The sequence below is a fragment of the Stegodyphus dumicola genome, chromosome 1 (genome assembly GCF_044657685.1).
Source record: "Stegodyphus dumicola isolate Sdum_Otavi_A_Nest chromosome 1, ASM4465768v1".
Lineage (NCBI taxonomy): Eukaryota > Metazoa > Arthropoda > Arachnida > Araneae > Eresidae > Stegodyphus > Stegodyphus dumicola.
The window spans coordinates 105,392,690-105,412,242 of NC_140768.1; the positions used below are offsets into that span (position 1 = coordinate 105,392,690).

Consider the following 19,553-nt stretch of genomic DNA (forward strand, 5'->3'; position numbering starts at 1 on the left):
TTTAGGAATAGCTTCTTAATTCCTAATTTTTAATTTGATTATTTCCTCTTTATTCTAAAAAAATAATAATATTTCTGTACTGCGTCATTCCTAGATTAATCTATGCCACACAGCTTGGGTAACACTGATGACATAGTTAATCGGAGCCTAAACTCCGAGAACTGAAACCTTTCTAACTTAAAACTAAAACCTTTCTCTTAACAAACAATCTTATTGAATAAATGCGCACTTCACTTGTATCTCTGTTGCTGTTTGGACGCCATTTCATTTCGCTGTGCTCTCTTCCTATCGCAATAGGATTAAAAAGTGTCAGTGTTCTGAAAATAGGCCCGATTAGAGTGCCAAGTTTATTGTGGCCTCAAATGTGAATTTAAATAAAAATGAAATTTAAAATACCTCGACTGGCAAGGTTCCTATTCATTATGCGTTAGCCTTCTACGCAATCAGAATTTTTCCTCTTCAGTATGGATCTACGTTCTGTGCCATCAGTATATCTGCGTTTTTACATCTCAGTGTTCCTACATCAGCTCTTCTAATTTTTTTTTATTACATATAACTTGAACCAAACATTCCCCACTGCGTTGTTTAATCATAAAATTTTTATCAACAGTTTTAAATCAACGAAATAGTCAAGTTTCTTTTCGAATCAGAGAGAAGGCATCATAAGCCAAAGAATTGTGTCTCTAATCTAGAAAATCAACAAAATCTTATATTTTTTCTAAATTTCAGCCACAAAATTCATACAGAAAAACATATCTGTTAGAAATATTCAATGCAGCACCTTCATCACTTTGGATAACGGAATGTGAACTTCCTATAGATTTACCTTCTACTATTATCAACTTCATAGTTCGGTTATGAGTAGAAGATATGAAGATAGACTGTTCAGCCTGAGCTGGACCCATGTATTGAGATTTGGAAGCTTTCATAACTTTTCGAATACCACTTTAAAAAAGTACTTACATTATTAGTTTAACTATTTTCATTTTCTATATAATTTAAGAAACTTTATTAAAGATATGGATTTATTAAAGATATTGATATTATTAAAGATATGGATGTGGAGATAATATGTAATTGTATTTGAGGTAGTGGAATGGAAATACACTGCTTTCGAATTGCCGAATTTCCGGATTAAAACTGAAATGTTACATTTTGCCAAGTGGCAACAGTCTGGCGTAGTGAGATAAAAATATTTTATTTCGAAGAGTGCTACCATTTCTCTCTTTCAAATAGCTGAGTTTGTTAAACAAAAATTCCTTGAATTTATTCAAAATAGGAAATAAATCTTAAAGACAAATTTAAAATTAAAAGTTCGGGCTTCGAGGTGCTCATGTACAGGGGCGCACTGAGTATATTAAAATTTGGTGGCTCTAGGTGAAGTCGTTTTACGCACAATATAGGGAACGTACATGCATACATACAGATTCTTCAATGTTTATAAAAGTTTTTTTAATAATACATCTTTATAACAATTGGTGACAACAATTTAAAAAGTAATTAGGTCGCAAAAGGGATACAGACAAATTATGAGTTTCGAGACTAATAGCACCTCTCGTACTAATAATTATTTATAAGAGAATATTAGTTTTAAGCTACTATGCGTAAAACTAAAGCAGCGGTAATTAACTATTTTCTTTGGAAATTCGTGACAAAATTATTTATCATCTAAATTAGATAAATCTCTTTTTAGTTATAACAAAGATAGAAGAATTCAGAATAAGTAATTAAAAGTGTGCATGAATGCTTTAAGCTTCTAAGAATTCTATTCGAATTCTGGTTAAAAAGAGAATATACTCTTTCTTCGATCAAAAACGTTTTCTGAGTATACACTATCAAAATTTCCCATTGTACCATGTTTTCGGAGAGTTTTTAATATTTCAGTTACGGATAGTTCTTTTTTTCAAAACGGAAAAAATATGAGTGAATTTATTTGCAAAATCATCACCTATACCAGACAGAATTTGAATTGTTACCTGAAAGTGGCAATTCGAGACTTATGGCCTTTTTGCCCCTGTAAATCAGGTCCTTGCATACAATAACATTTTTACACTAAATTTATTTCTGCCAGAAACTGTGAAAATTCTAACTCAGTTTTTCAAAATCTAAAACGCCAAAAAAGGCGATATAGTCGCCAAACATGACCTAGAAAACGGCACAGGTGAATTGTTTGGTCTTGCGGTTATTTCGTTTGCGATTGGTTGATAGAATCTTACATCATTTTCGTACAGGTAAGTTGTTTCCCTGGGTTACTGTCGAGCGTTCTTTCAAACGTGAAAGGTGTGCTGCAGACGTGGAAGAACGCTCGAAGTTTTTTAAGGCTTCTATTTTATACTGTCTGTAAAACTGTTTCTCAGTCTGCTCTTGTTTTTAAGCATCGGAGGCATCACAATTTGCGAGAGAAGCCATAGTTTTTTTATTTTTTTTTAGCCATTATAAGTTCAAGACAACTGCAGACGATTCTTTGCCGCTACGAGAACTTCATTTTACGTTCTGTGGTGTTCATATTCCGTCCTTACAAAACCATTAGATCAGAGTGTTTTCTGAAACAGGATTTTACACTTATTGCCCGGATTTAAATCGAAGTTATGAATGAGTTTTATTTATTTTGATTTAAACGGCTGCATTATTTTGAGCGCTACTTGTATCCACTGATAGGCAACTTCAGGAAAAGAAAGTAGTATCAGGAAAACTGCGGATTTTGTTTTGTTTTATTTTGTTTTCATTCGTTGGCATCAACTAAGTTTTTAAATGATGGAAGGCTCGTGTGACAGTACCAACAGCTGATCCGGTTCGCAACTGTCATCGCAAAGAATTCAACGAAAAGAGGAATAAAAGTTCTTATGGGCAGAAAAGTTCTGCGGACTAGATGTTCTGAATAAGTTGTAATCAGAACAGCATGACCACATGCAGGGTAGAAGATATGCAGCAGAAAATGTCAACTTCTCATAATTTCTACGGAGATCTTGAGGATTACGTATGTCAGATGGAGAACCAGCAAGCCCAGAATAATATTGACGGTGACGATGTTTTTGCTCAGCTTGCAAGAAAGGAGAAAGATCTGATCTTAGCTGCGGAACTCGGCAAAGCTCTTCTGGAAAAAAACGAAGAGATAAGTCGAGCGAATGAAAGACTCACAGAAGAATATTCTCAGCAACTCGAGGTAAGATCTCCATGAATAAATTCTTTGTCGAACTTAATAACGCTTTTACTGTTTTAGATAAAACATAATGATTTTTTCTTTTATATGTTTTTTGCTAGTACTTCCAGCTGGAAGCATTTATATCAAAAAGACTATTTAAATTAATTATTTTAAGATTTTTATATTATAACTTCATTTTTTTAACTTCTTCTTAATTTTATCTCTTGATGGGAAAAAATAAAGCTTCCCCCTTTTAAATGAAAATAATATTTATTATTGTCAACTCATATAAATAAATCTTCTGAATAAAACTGAAACTTAATTCGAAGCGAATTTCAGTTTAAAAGCTCAGGCATTTATTTTAGCAAAGCTTTTTGGTTTATAAAATAGTACAGAGAGCAAAATGCCGGGAGGGGGGAAGTAAATTAATGAAGACTTATAAACGAAAACGTAATTACTAAATGCTAGCACAGATTTAAAATAAAAATTAAAAAAATAAATAAATAAATAAATAAATAAAAACTTGCAATAAGAAAACTCTAAATTACATTCTGACTTCTCAAAAAAGAATTTACCTTTAAAAATTATAAAAATCACAAAGAATTATAATCTGATCTACATATTAGAATTTAAGTATAACACCTGATGCATTTAAAGCGGGACAATTACAAGAGACCTACTAGGTTTGGAATTAATCTTTAAAAATTCAAAATGTAGGATATAAAAACGGTGAATATATTGACCATGAATCCAGACGACCTTAGTCTTCTGTAGAGACCTTAGAGCAGAGGCGTAGCTAGGGTTTTCAGCGCCCGGGGACAACTGAAGATTTTGCGCCCCTCTCTGTGTGCCACGAATGGAAAACATTTCCTTCTAGAATTTCGTACCATCAATTTGGCGCCCCCTGGATGCTGCGCCCGGGGACAGATGTCCCCCTTTGCCCCACCCTAGCTACGCCACTGCCTTAGAGAGGTATTAAAAACATATTAAACTGATTGTATTGTATTTAATATATTTACTACATTTAATACAAGATGTTAAGTGTTAATGATAAATAGTAGAGAAAGAAACTTTCTACGATATTATTTTAATACGAATTAAATACCATGTTAAAAATTGTTGCCCTTATTTGATAAATGAAAAATTTACTTATTTAAGATATAAGATATAAATGCACTATTTTTTCACTGGCCTTACTTACGCAAGATACTTTCAACAAGTGAAATGGCAACAATTTTGTTTTGTCACTATAGAAAGAACTTAACACAGCCGAACGGGTAAAACTGCTAAATACTGATAGTTCGATTATGGTTCAAATCCCAGAAAAAGAGCTGGCTGCCTGGGTTTGATTGGATTTCCCCATGAGTAATGGGAACAGGAGCCAGCTTTTCTTAGAAAATCGTCCGTGAAGGCATCACTACTCTCAAGCAGACAGCTCAAATGGGCCTTATTGTCAGGACAAGGATTGGAAAATTCGCTTGGTAAAAGTCTTAACACTTTCTTCGGGAGGTTAATAATTTATTTAAAAGTTCGGAACATTTAGTCGATAATTACAAAATAATATTATTATAATATATTTATATTTTATTTGACATTTATTAAATAATGGCATTTTACAGATTAGATTTATGATTATTCATAAAAAATGAATTCATTAGTGGAAAATAGTTTAAACTAAGGAATGATCTTAAAAGTGAACATTCCAAAAATGTTTCTAATGTTGTATTTTTCTATATCTTTATTTCCTTCAGGCTAGCAGAAAAATACAAAGAAATAAAGAATTTTATTGAGCATTTTTAGCATGCTTTTGCATATCACGCCTCTTTGACTAACAAATGCATTTATATTAGGTGCAGTATTATTGAGGAATTATGAATTAATTATTTTTAATTTTGGTTTCAATTATTTTAGTAAGTTTTAATTTTTTGCGATCGAGCACTTTAAAAAAACCAGAAATACCCCAAATTATTCAGATTAAATACATTATATCTAGTTAAAATTAAAATTACGAGGTTTTAAAAAACATTTTAATTATTTTTGGTATGCTCCCAATCAGAAACACTCATATCTAGATTTTACATTCTTTTACATGGCTTTTCTCATATGTAACGTATATGAGTCAGTTTCTCATAAAAAATCCTTCGTGAAGGCATTTTTTCCCACAGGCAGATAGCCCTGGTATGCTTCGCCATAGCCAATAATTCAATCCAAATCCACACACTCTCTTGTTCATGGGTTCACTTGCATAGCACATTGATAATCTAGAATGTCATTAATTAAAGACTAATTATCATAGCTTTTTAATTTAATTATTCCAATTACTTTTTAATTTTTATAGTTTTTTATGTCAAAAATTTTTGAAAAGCTAACAGTAAGCACGTTTGGAAAAAATAATTCAAGAGTGTAAAAATATGTTAAATATTTAATATAGAAATTTGATTAGACATTTCTTGATTTAAATGCATTTTTTTAAATGAATCCTATTAAAGAGTAGGAAAAAATTTTTAAACTGCATTTATTGTTTTTAAATTGATTCGTTTCTTAATGAATAATCGACAGATTAAATTTGAACTTTTAAAAATCTTACACTTTACTGAAAGGTAACATCCTGGAGCGTAGAAGATAAAAGCATTTTTTCTTCCGGACAGTGGGAAACATTGCTTTTAAATAGCAGAATTTGTGGATTAAAATTGAAAGAAGCCAATTATTCTGACAATAGCATAACGTGCTGGAAATATAAATGTTTTATTCCGAACAGTGTTGTCACTGCTTGTATTCAAGTTTATTAATAAAAAAAATCATTAAACTAGAACAAAATATGAAATAAATCAATATAAAATTCCAAATTCGAGCTTCGAGGTGTCCATGTTCAGAGGGAGGACTGCAATTATTCAAAATTAGGTGGCTCTTGGTGCTGTCGTTTCCCCAAAATGCGCGAAAAACGTACGAAAAACCTATAGATTCTTTATTATTTAATAGAAGAGATAATATGTTATTCTATTATTATACAATTGAAAACATGTATTATTATATTATAATTATATAATTTTTGGAATTACTTTACTTTAAAATCCATTCCACTCATGTAATTATTCAAATAGATGATTTATTGGCATTAATTTTGAAGAAAGTTTTATAATTATTCCAGCTCTGAGCATTGTCTAGTAAAATATTAAAATCTTTATTTCTAAGGCCACTTGACAACAATATAAAAATTTTGAATAATTTTTAGAAAATTTGCATTATTTGCAAGAGACACGAAAAACATAATGAGGTGCGTTGCTAGCTATCAGTAGCTAAATATGATTTCTCGCTCCTAATTCTTAATGAAAATATTTAACACACTCAAGAAATGTTCTAAAACTGTAATAATTCATCATTGATTTCAAATAGACACGGTGAATGCATTTCAAAAGATAAAAGCTTATTATGTTTAGGCTGATTACGTTTATGACTATAATAAAACCTTATTATTATTATTGTTAGATAAAGGCTGATTATTTCTTTAAGTGTGCTGGCATTCTTGTAGTGGATTCCTCCACAAGCAAATTAACATGAAAATTAATTTGCTACTTGGCACCCCTATGTCGAGATGTTCTTTTGCAAAAAAGCGGAGTTTTGCTTTTCGATTATTTTGATTATCAAAGCAATCAAAATCCTATTTCCATAAGTAGATAGTAGTACGAGGGCCATCCAGGAAGTAGATTACGTTTCCGTCTGTGTCCGCTAGGGGCGGGGCATCTTGGGGTCAGAGCGTTGCGCAGCTCAGTCTGCATCTAGCCGTGCTAGTGAGAGGTTCGTGCTGTGCTCCGTTCAGATACTGTGACGGTTTGAAATGTCTGCGTTAATTGAAAATCCCGCGAGCTGCGAGGTGCGCTCAGTAATGAGGTTTCTGACTGCAAAAAACTGTAAACCGATAGAAATCTATCGGCAGCTTCGTGAAGTGTATGGGGACAACATTATCACTGAAGGTGGAGTGCGTCAGTGGGTCATAAGATTTCAAAATGGCCGAACCAATGTTCACGACGAAGATCGAAGTGGGAGACCCAGCATAGTGACCGCCGAACTTCTCGAAAAAGTCGATGCTAAAGTCCGTGAAAATCGAAATTTCACAATAACGGAACTTTCTTTGAGTTTTCCACAAATTTCGCGAAGTTTGTTGCACGAAATCATCAGCGAAAAGCTTGGTTACCACAAGTTTTGTGCAAGATGGATTCCAAAAATCTTGACAGAGGACCACAAAAATCAGCGAATGGCTGCAGCGTTGAACTTTTTGGACGCTTACCATAAGGATGGTGACTCTTTACTCGATCGCATCGTTACTGGTGACGAAACATGGGTGAAACATGTGAACTGTGAAACGAAATTGCAATCAATGCAGTGGGGGCACATAAGTTCTCCCCAAAAACCCAAGAAATGCATGCAAACAATGTCGGCAAGGAAGATGATGGCGACTGTTTTTTGGGACAGAAAAGGTGTAATTTTGGTGGACTTCCTGGAAAGAGGCACTACAATAAACTCTCAAAGGTATTGCCAAACTCTCCAAAAACTCAGAAGAGCAATTCAAAACAAGCGCAGAGGAATGTTGAGCTCTAAGATCTTGTTGATTCACGACAACGCCCGGCCCCACACGGCAAATGTCACTCGTAAAGTTCTTGAATCTTTTAAGTGGGAGTTGTTTCCTCATCCGCCGTACAGTCCCGACCTGGCACCGAGCGACTTCCACCTATTCCCAGCAATGAAGAAGTGGCTGGCTATGCAGCGTTTTGATGACGACGCACAGCTGCAAGAAGAGGTAACGAAGTGGTTGAAGGCGCAGGCGGCCGAATTTTTCGACGAAGGAATTTCCAAGCTCGTACATCGCTACGATAAATGCCTTAATTTGTATGGTGACTATGTAGAAAAGTAGTATTTGAGTGTGGCTTTTCATCTGTATATAATAAAATTTGTTTCCTATACTTTGTTTATTTTTTTATTCCAAAACGTAATCTACTTTCTGGATAGCCCTCGTATTACTTTATACTTGTAGTAGCAGCATTACTTTTATACTGGGCACTTTTGTTGGACCGGACACCACCTTCATGCATTTATCCACTTCTGAAAGGTTTCCTCGAGCTCGTGTTTCTGTCTTGACGAACTTCCGTAAGAGCAGTGGTGTATCTAGAGAAGGGCCTGGCGGCACACTGCCGCCAGGCCCTTCTCTAGATACACCACTATATATAATTTTATAGGGGTTAGTCAGATGAATTGTAGAGACAGATGAAGAATAATTAGATTTTAAATTGCCATAAGAAATTAAACTGAGAAGAAAACATTTTTGTTACTATAGATTAAAGTATTCAAAGAAATTACATGATTTCAACAGCTACATACTTTTGTTATACTTTCTTTATTCCTTCGAAATTTTTAAATGCAAATTATGAACATTAACTAAGTATGATCAGGATAACATTTCTCGTTAAGAAAAAAGTATTTCAGTGTTTTCTTTCTGTCACTGTTAAGGAATTCGAAACAGGTTCGTGAAAGCGCAGTCCTTTTGAATTTTTGCAGTTTATTTTAAAATAAAATTTCCGCAACAATGTTCTAAATGTTACAATGTCTCATGCTGCTAGTCGTGAGAAGCGTTTTCTAAACAAAAATCATTTAAGAAGTATTTACGAATCACAAATGTATATTTTACTTTTAAGGCATTTTTCTATAGTGGCTATATAAAAGCAACAGGAGCATTCAAATAAACTTCTACAATGTCACTGATTTTTTTGAAGGGGGGAATATAATCTTAATATTGGAACAAAATTTATCTTCCAAAATAAATGTAGAGTTTTAACTTATTTCTCTACATGTCGTTTTGACATTTTAATAGCTATTTATTTATATATCAAGAGGGGCGGCAAAAGTTTTATCTACGCCACTACATAAGAACATCAACACTTTTATGCTGGAAGGCGTTGTTTTATTTTTATATTAGTTTGATAAAGAAATGATAATAAATATTTACAGAAGGACACTATCACCTTTATACCAATAATTTTGCTGATATAAGGATGCTGCTATCATCTTCATGCAGAGGATTCTTTCTATATCAGGCATCACCTTATACTTCCTGGAACTAAGAGAGTAGAACTTTCATTTTCTTTCACCTATAGGGGATATCGTCTACTTGCATAAGGCTTTTGTTGCTCGCCTATGAATAGGTGTATTAGGGGTCTCGCTTTGACCGGGACTCGCCCAGTTTGAGGACATGTTCCTTGAATCCCGGCTAGTTTATTCCAGTTATTTGGTAAAATTTTAAAAGTACCGAGTATACAAGAAGTAAAAACAATACAATATCGGGTAAAACGGCTTTTATGGAGTTAAAAAAACATCCTTTGTTACATTCGCTATCTAAATAGCATAATTTTCATATCAAGACTAGGGTTAGACGAGGGTTCAAACTTATTACCCATTATACTAACAGAAGTACTAGCAAACTTTGCACCCAAGAGTTTACTTCTATGAAAAATTTTTTTAGAGCCTGATAGAGCTTTATAGACATCTGCATGAAACTTTACAGGTAATCCTCGATAGATTATCCATAAAAGAGCTACTCTTCTCTATAAAATTCCGTAAGTAATTTTATAAAGCTTTCACTGAACAAAAATCTATGTAAATTTTGTTTTTTAGATTCAAATAGAAATTTTATAATGGTATTCTAAAGACGCTTGCAAAATTTTTAAACTTTAACCAATGCAGAATTCACGTAAAATCAAAAAAATATATATAAAATGAGTTAAACGATTCAATTTATGCTGTTAACTATGAAATTTTAATTCTCGAAATTAGTGCTTTTAATTATTGTACATAAACTATATATATTTAACGTTATTATTAGTAATAAATTGCCTAATACTTGCGCTAAAGCTGCAAAGTAATAAAGTAATAATTTATTTTCTAGTAGATTATTTAATATATTATCTCCTTTGAAAATAGAGTAGCTAAGTTAGAATACTATTGAAATGAATTTATACATCAGCATATTTAGAACTGAATTATTAAAATGGAATAATTAAAAGCGAAAGTGCAACCAACAAACTAAATAATTATCCCAGTGACCAGGTGACTTTTCAAGGGGAACAAACTAATTTCCGATCAATTAACAATAATTAATAGATGGGGAAGGATTTTGTCTTTTTCTTAAATAAGAATCAAGACTAAAAAAGCTTTTTAACAAGACTGTCTTAAAATTAATAGATGGGGAAAGATTTCGTCTTTTTCGCAAATAAGAATCAAGACTAAAAAAGCTTTTTAGTAAGACTGTGTTAAAATCATTCAAATTCCTAATTAAGAAGCAGTAAGAAATTGGCTGTTCTGTCTTACTTGAAATGTAATTTTCTAATCGGAATATATAATTATTATAAGAGTAAGTTGTATTGCCGTACTTGAGAAAATTGCTCCCCGACACTTTTGCCTTTTATCATATTAAAACAATGCAAACTTTGTTAAAACAATTAGACAATGAAGAAATAATGTACAGAAATATATTCTCATAAGACTAAAAAGAAACATTAAAAAGGTATGAAATAAAGAAGCCGAGGCAGATGAAATCTTCATCTTATTTCGGTAAACATGTTGCAACCGCAAAAAACTTGGCACATTATTTGTGCCTGTTTCAAAATGCTTACATTTTTTATATATTTGCAATAAGAAGTGAGCAGCAGACTGCAGGCCAGCTAGGCCGAAGAGTAGAAAGCGAGTGCTATATGTTTAGGATGAAACCTTTTTTTAAAGTGAATTAGTTTTAGTTCTCAATACATTTTTAATTGGATAATTAATACTGCTGTAAAATCATTATTGGGTGTTTGGATTTTGGTTCCATATATATCATCACAGTTATATAAGAGTCATATGACATGAATTAGTCTCGAAATGGCTTATGCAGATGGAGATTATTATTTTTGGAGTACAGAAGAAATTAATTTAGGCTTATAATTTAAATTAAAATTTGTTTTTATGGTTTTTGACTTACGATCGGCATTTGGACGATATCATTTTCAAAACGAATCGAAAGTGAAGGTGAATATGAAAAACAATATGGTAAATATTGTTTTTCAAATAGTGAAATAAAATTTTAAATAATATTATCATTGCTTATCATTGCTTTTATTTATGTTTGAAATCGGGAATTTATTTCTGCCGCATTCTGGTAAGAGAAGTGGTCTCTTAAATTTAATTAAGCTTAGCGGTTGTTTAAAACATATTTATTTTATATAAATAAAAAAGATATTGAAAAAATTTAATTGAGGGGAAACTCCGTTTTAAAGTATTTTATTCCTTCCCTCTTTTCATGTCATAGATTATTTCAAAATTTAGGTTAAAAAATTCTATTAAAAATGAAAATTTAATTCTTTTTTTTTTTATCACAAAACAAAATTTTGTGGATTTTGTAATACTTTTAAATACTCAGTATAGTTTTTTGTAGCACAGGTTCTCAACCGAGAGAGAGAATTTTTTCTCTGGCTGAGGGAATTTCATAGTTTTAGGAGGGGGGCGGGAATATGTTCATCTTTTATCTACCTGTTAAGGATTTAGTTTTAGTTTATAAATATAAAGAACTACTTTCTTTAAAGTTTTGGTATTTATGAATATTTTCTATACTTTTCTTGTAATCTAAATTTACATATATATATATTTTGAATTTTGGAAAGAAGGATGAAGAGGACTGTCCGTCTAGCAGGGGTGAAAGGGTCGAGTGACATAAAAAAGGTAAGAAACCACTGCTCTAGATGTTTTCCACTAAAATGATGTAAGATGTCTTTCTTACATTGAGCTATGAGAAAACAGTTTTGATGGAGCAGAATGTTTTACTTGGATAAACAAAACTGAACTAACAAGGTCTGAAATTGAAGCTTCAGGTGAAAAGATTAATGAAACTGTCAAAAATAATATAATAAACATGGATAAACTTTATGATAAAGTAGTAATTGCGAAAGTCTTTTTAGTCAGCTAATTATAAAATGTGAAAAAATAAAATGAGTAATATTCATTCATTTAAAAGGAAAGGTATTTCATCGTACAATCTTTCTCAAACAATAGAATGCATGTTCAGCATGTTAGAAACATCGGCAATAGTCGAAAGAGCATTCTCAGTAATGAATATCATATGGACTGAAGAAAGAGGTTCACAGCAGCTGAATCGACCTTAAAAAGCTTTACAAAGCTGCAAAATTATCAGGGAATTTAATTTTAGTGAATTTTCGATGCTATTAAAAATAGCAAACAATTTTTAAAATTCACTGTTGCTTTTTATTAACAACTTCTTCATTTAGTTTTTTCCATCATATCTATCCTAGTAGGTATGTAGGTATTTTATTTTCTATTATGAGTATTTTCTCAAAATTGTTTTGGTTTAAGCAAAAAAATATTTTGGTTATCCTACCTATAGATCAATAAGCCATGCTCTCTTCCAAGAACAGTAGAGGGATTATTTGATTGAATTTCATTTAATGCCATCTCCAGATTCATTGTTATGAACCTTATTGAACTTTTGTGTATCAGTATGGAGAAGTGAGCTTCATTACTGCCTTGAAATAATGGAACACCTGCTATTGAGATTATACTACCAGATACTTCAGGTGCATCAGCCCATTGCGGACTAACGGAATCGAGATCTTTCAGTACGGTAATTATTTTATGAATTGGAGGAAGTTCATGATCTCAGAGGGGTGTTAGTAATGCTGTCTTGGAAAGTGAAAAACAAATTTTGAACAGTTGATTATGTAACTAAGTTGGATGTTCAATTAGCAGTGAAAAGAGGAATAATATAATAGTTATGTAATGTACTTACTCTTTCGAGTATTGATGAGTTTTCCTCAATTGGCTCGGAAATCCGGATCCGGTTAAAGTTTGTAATCAACTTTTTTTTTTTCCCAGAGCATGAGTAATAACTTATTGGTGACTTAATCAGGATTTTTAATTGTGCTTTGAAAGCAATTCTGTAAAATTTTATCTTGCAGATTATATCAAGATTGACAGCACTCATATTTTTGTGATGTATTTATATTGTATGAAATGTTGCCTGGCTGCCCTGTATTTATTCCAAGCTCAGTGGTGAACTTAAGATACAAATTTTTAGTTTTTTAGTTCTACGTTTACTTTACAAATTCTTTCAGAGAGTCTGTTACTACAGAGGCTTAACATAGACTTAACATATAGAGTTATTTATAGAAATTAGATAATCCTTTGTAGCTTTAAAATATAGTAGGCTGCATAAATAATAAAAGGAGGGCCTAAAAGAAAGCTCTGAAAAACAGTGAAATGTGTTAAGATAAGATGATAAGAGTACTTAGATAAAGTTTTTCGTTGGCAAACACTAGTTGATCGCTTTAAGAGTACCGAAACTCATATGATTAGATGCTCTTCAGTAAAAGTATAGTTTCCAGAAAGCCTCAATACAGAAAGCCTTACAAACCTTGTAAATATTATATAAATATTCGATCAAAGTGTATTTTGTCTTGTGTATTTCATATAGTATAATCTGAAAATAAGATTATAATCTGACAATAATATAAGAATACAAAAAAGAAAATTGTTATAATAAAAAAGATTACGAAGAGAAACTGAAGCATCTTAACAGTTCTTTTTAGTGCATTTGAGCAATAAGTTAACATATCGTACAAATACACTAAATTTTCTATTTGCAAGATGAATCGTCTATCTGTAACTACATATGTATTGAGTATTATAAGGTATTTCTTCCGCCTTCCTAGCGTGCCTTCGTGGTGTAGTGGTTCTGCACACTGGGCCGGTATTCCAGAGGTCCGTGGTTCAATTCCCAGCGAAGGCGGTTGCTAATTTTCCATCTCTCCGGCTTTTCCAATTTATCTAATGTCTCTACAGTATGAGACGCAAAATACTATAGATATTACGCGAATAACTAAAAGTAGGTGTCACTCAATTATCTGCACATATACGCACAAAACACTTTTTTAATTTATACCATTTTAGCTAAATATAATGATAATAACAAAAAAATCAATTATTATCTATCACATTATTGTTGTTTATATGAGATAAAAAAAATAAAATCGAGAGGCTTTTAAGCGTGCTGAATTTTAAAGCATAATTTTTAGAAAAAGGTTTAGTGCAACTGCCTTTATTACAAAACTCTCTATGTTATTACTTCCCTTGCTCTTTAAAATTCTGTTAATTTAATACTTTTCGGGTCACTTTTCGATTTTATATTGCTGATTTGTCATAGTGCAACATACGGTAAAGTGAAAACTGAAAATAGTTCTTTTTTAACGCGAAAGAAGATTTAAACATTATAAATAAACACACATTGCTTTCGATGGCTGTCTTTCTTATGCTGATAAGCATAGAACTGCTCGATTAAAAGATAAATGAAAAAGGTTTAAATGACGAGCGAATAAGCAACAGCCTTATTTACACTGCAGAATACAATAGTTTGAACACGAATGCAATTTTAGTAAAGCATAAAGAATAAAAAATAAAATCACAATTTAAATTTTATGATTATTTAAATTTCTCTCTTGATTACTGTCAGGTAAAGTGCATTTAAAAAAGTAAAAATGAATATAAAATTGAAGAAATTACGAATCTTTAACCATCCACTTTCAGTAGGTGATTTTACAATTCACTCTTTTTCTCATTCCAATAGCATGAAAAGTCTGCCCCCTTCCCATTTTTTAAAAATTGCTTAAATTTAAACTGAAATGAGGAAGTCTAGTTCACATCAACCGTGAAGGCGGCACGTGTATTCTGTACGCATAAGTTTGAAAAAGCTGCATATATTTATTCATCGCGTTGTTTGATTGTTTAAACGCGTTAGTATTTTTTCTAGCGAATATGAGTAGATGTTAGAATTCAAACCCGGAAACTTTTTCTGACTTTTCCACATAAAAATGAAAAAGATTCTTTTTAAAATTTGCTTCACCTTTTTAAATATGCCGAAAGGAAGATTTTATTCAAGTTCCGGAATTTTTATTTTTATTTTTAATTTTAGTATTCTATTTTAACTTCCTTTGCAGTCAAGTTCTTAGTAATTGTTTTTATGACATTAAATATGCGGAAACGTTTGCAAAATGAACATCTGTCATATATTTTAAAATTAAAGAAATATAATTTAAAAAAAAAGCTATTGGTACATTAGCCTTTTATTCAACATGGGTATGATAATTAATGAAATCAAAACAGAAAAATAATTCATCATGTATTTTAATGGGAATAATAAATTAAATATTTCATTTACAAATTTTATCATCAATTTTATATCACAAAAGAAACCAGTGTTTTAATTATAACTATGCAATTTTAATTACAATTGGAGAATTATAATTACAATAATTACTACAAGGTAATTATGATTACAATTACAGTTTCGCTTTGAATTATAATTACGCACATTTCTTTAGCCCGTAGCAAAGCACAGAACATTATTCTAGTCTAAAGTTTCCTGTTATGCTCTCGAGAAACTTGCAGCTTATTTTCGAGTATACACGGTTATGCACAATAATTGCATATCTTTGCCATAATATAAACGGGTTTAATGAGTTTAATGCAGTTAAGTCAGTCCAAGTTATCTCGGGATAAAAGGAATTACATACATTACATATAACGAATTAACTCGGGTTATGTCCTTAAGCGGTTAATTGAATTATCATCAGACAATACGTTGAATAAACATAAGAGAGAGGAAAAGAAAAATTTTTGAATCGTTTTTACAACTCGAAGCAATAATTTTTACAAGCCGGATATCTTCACCAAATGTAAATAATGTAGCGAATAGAAAAAAAAAAGTGTAATACTTAACAGTAAGTTATAAAAGTATAATACTTTTCAATCATCGTTAAATACAAATAATTTTTGCATACACAAGTACAAAGATACTACGTCATTTCAGGCAGGAAAGCATAAGCAGGGTGGATATGGCGGAAGTTGATATGGCGGAATCTAGAAAAAAAGAAACGTAAGAAAAAAAAAGGAACGTAGTAAAAAGAAACGTAGGAAAAAAGGAATGTAGTTAAACGAAACGTAGGAAAAAAGGAACATATATACCTACGCAATATAAATACTCGCGAAGCAGTATGCATAGGTGCACATGTGAATCTAAGCTGTGATTGGGTAATTTTAGTTTTAGTTACCTTTTTCAAGCCGTGTTGTGTAATTTGGAATATTCTCGAATTTGGGAGAACAGGTAAATTTAGGGGGGAGAACACCAAATCTAGGATAGTTAATTTTGAGGTTACCAATAATTTCTTAACATAGCCATATTATTTTATTATATCTTACATATATATATATATTTTAAACCCCAAAAGGGCTCTTATTCTCGAAACACTACTTTGTTTTCCCATGTTTCCTTTTTCATTCGAATCTGTTGCCACTCGGCAAAATCTAAGATATTTATCTTTCCAATTGAATCAGTCTGTTATGAATTCATAAAAGAAATTATTTAAAATCAATAGATCCAATTCTTAAAAATATTTTTTTTTTCAATTTTGAATTGTATTGATTTAAATAAAATACATTTAATACTTGATATATAAAATTAAAAACATTCAGTATTTTTATAGACTGACATTCTATATATGTCTTCACTTTTCAACTAGAAGATATAGAACGTTCCCATTTTCCTCTAAATATGTATTCATTAGTCTCCTATGAAATGTTTCTCTATTCCACCTCCTAGCTTCTATACTGATAATCTCTATCGATAGCCCTTTTGGGCGGCCGTTAAAATCACAAACTTTTCAGACCCTTTTTTTTCGAGGGGGGATAGCTAATTAATATAATACTAAACAAATCTAGTTTGCAATGCGTTCAGCTGACGATTGTTTTTTAATATTAGCCGTTCTAACTTAATTAACAGAAAATATTCCTAATGTCATGCATTACAAACCTTTGCAGAAGGATTTGGTTATTATTAAATGCATGAAGGCATTCGTATTTTCAAAAAACAAAAATGTGTTCCATAATTTAGACTCATCACATGACAACAAAAACTTCACTACAATGATTCATCATTAATTAGGAAATTTATGAAATATAAATATTTCATACTTCTGTGTTCTGCATCCTGTAGATTTCGTAGTTATTCTATTACAGCGCACGTATTACCAATGTTTCATATGCTACTGATAATATAGAAACACAACACATTTTAAGGACCTTGACCGCCTGTAATCGTTTTCTGACAATTCTCGTAACTGTACCAAAATAAATAAATAATAACCTTTAATGCTTTTCTTCATTTCCAAATCAAGTTCAGTTAATTCTAGGTAACCAATAAAACAATCCCTTGCGTGTGAATAGTTTTTCTCTGTTGACGAATCATCGTCATAGCAACGGATTGACTCTGTCCAATTTCGAGCGAATGCAAATCTACTTCCGTAATGTCATTCGAGATACAGACGATACCTTTCTACGGCCAGCTCCTCACTTCAAAATTTTCTACACTATTCTATCATCTTATTAATTGAAAGTTGGAAAATGGCAAAAGTGTTTGAAAAGGGGAAGAGGAAGGGGGGAAAGAAAATCTGAAAGCTTTCAGATTTTAGCTTCCTATCAGAGGGTTTGTTGAAATATTTTATGCTGTCGCTGAGCTCATAGTTGACCAAACTACTTTTGGACTCACTCTTGTTAGCACAACTTTTTTTGGCTTTTTTATTATTAAACACCGCTTTCTTCCTTTTTACGTCACACAAAATTTGTCAGTAAAATTACAAAATTTCCAGAAGCAACGTACTTTTAGAATTCCTAAGAATACCTTTTTCTATTTTTAACTCCAAAGGGGTGAAGAATATCACTATAAATGTTGGTTAACTTTAGGTAGCTGATTCACCTTTGAAATTGTTGCTAGCAAATATTATCGATTTGCATCATTTTTAAAGAAATTAAATTATGAAGAGTCTGCATAATTATGTGTAAAAACAACAGTACCTAGAGCCATCTAGTCTTGAATAACTTAGTCCTGCACCCACAAATGGACATCTGGAACCCCAATTTTCGAATTTGTTTATTATTCACTTCATATTTTCCCAAACTTTAATGAATTGATTAAGAAGTTCAACGACTTGAAAGCGACCAATAGTAACTCTGTTCAAAATGAAACATTTTTATCTCCGGCACCCGATACTGTTGCCATTCGAAAAAATGCAAGATATACTTTTATTTTTAGCCCAAGAAAGCGTTAGAACAGAAGGGCCATTAGTCTCAAAAAGGGATTTTGCGTTGAATCACTAAAAAAGTCTGAATTCCTTTTCAAATTTTTGCCACCAAATATTAAAGCCCTGTATTATATTTAAAGAAATTAAATAATGAAGAATTTGTATGAATGCGTAATATCTACTTGTTTATCTTCTGATGTAAGAGATGAAGTATGTGTAGGAACCACATAGGAGAGGATAAAAAATACCTTTATTAACTCTTTAAAATTTATAAATGCGTCGACTTGACTCTAACACACTACGCCTCACTAGGGCGGTAACTCAAATAACAAAAAATAAACTAAGAATTCGAAGATATTAACAAGCAGTAGAATTACTCTACAGGGCTCAGATAATCCTGTTATCTGAAAACCGCGTCGAAATTTAGTGGCAGCAAAGTAATAGCTGTTACGCCACTTTAACCAGCAAGAAATGCAGACTCAGAAGCTCACGCTACAAAGCTACATTGTCCACACTCCCTAACTTTCCCTTCTAGAACTCAGTATTTAAACCTTTTCTCCTAACGGTAGAATTTGCATTAATTCATGCGCGCTAGCAAATTTAAATTTTCTGGCATTAACAATTAGGGAAATGAAGGCTTATAGGAAGGAACAACTGGTTATTAAAATTAAATATAAATCCCTACAAATGTACGCATGCTTTTCGCATTATGAAAAAAAAACAACGGTACCTAGAGGCATCAAATTTTGAATAATTTAGTCCGCCACCGGCATATGGACACCTGGAAGCCTAAATTTTGAATTTCGAATTGGTTTTATTGAGTATTTCATATTTTGTAAAACTTTAACCAATTTTTGATTAAGAAACTCGATTTCAAAGCGAGCAATGTAACATTTTATCTTCAGGCGCGGGAGACTGTCTGTCAGAAATTCTAAAAATGTGCTGCTTTTAAATATTTTATTATGTATTTCAAATTTTGTAAAACTTTAACGAATTTTTTATTTGCAAACTCAACGATTTCAAAGCGAGCAGTGAAAACACTGTACGATTGAAAAAAAAAAAAAAAAAAATATTTCTAGCGCGCGACACAGTCTATCGGGAATTATATCGATAGGCTGTTTTTAAATATTTTTAGAGCAAAGGAACATTAGCCTAAGTGCTCTGGAAATGTATATGTGCACGTAAATAACCCCTCCCCCTTGAGCGTAATATAAAATCTGAAAGCTTTCGGATTTTATTTATCTATT

General features: G+C 31.8%; 1 protein-coding gene across 1 annotated transcript in view; it reads left to right on the forward strand.

The window, feature by feature from the left end:
• The first annotated feature begins 2,254 nt into the window (after nucleotides 1-2,254).
• The window catches only part of LOC118193848 (bicaudal D-related protein homolog), a 287,866-nt gene continuing 270,567 nt past the window's right edge, over nucleotides 2,255-19,553 (forward strand). Inside the window, exon 1 of the mRNA XM_085818676.1 lies at nucleotides 2,255-3,163. Coding sequence (XP_085674802.1) covers nucleotides 2,900-3,163 — 264 coding nt within the window. The 5' untranslated portion in view covers nucleotides 2,255-2,899. The remainder of the gene's footprint in view (nucleotides 3,164-19,553) is intronic.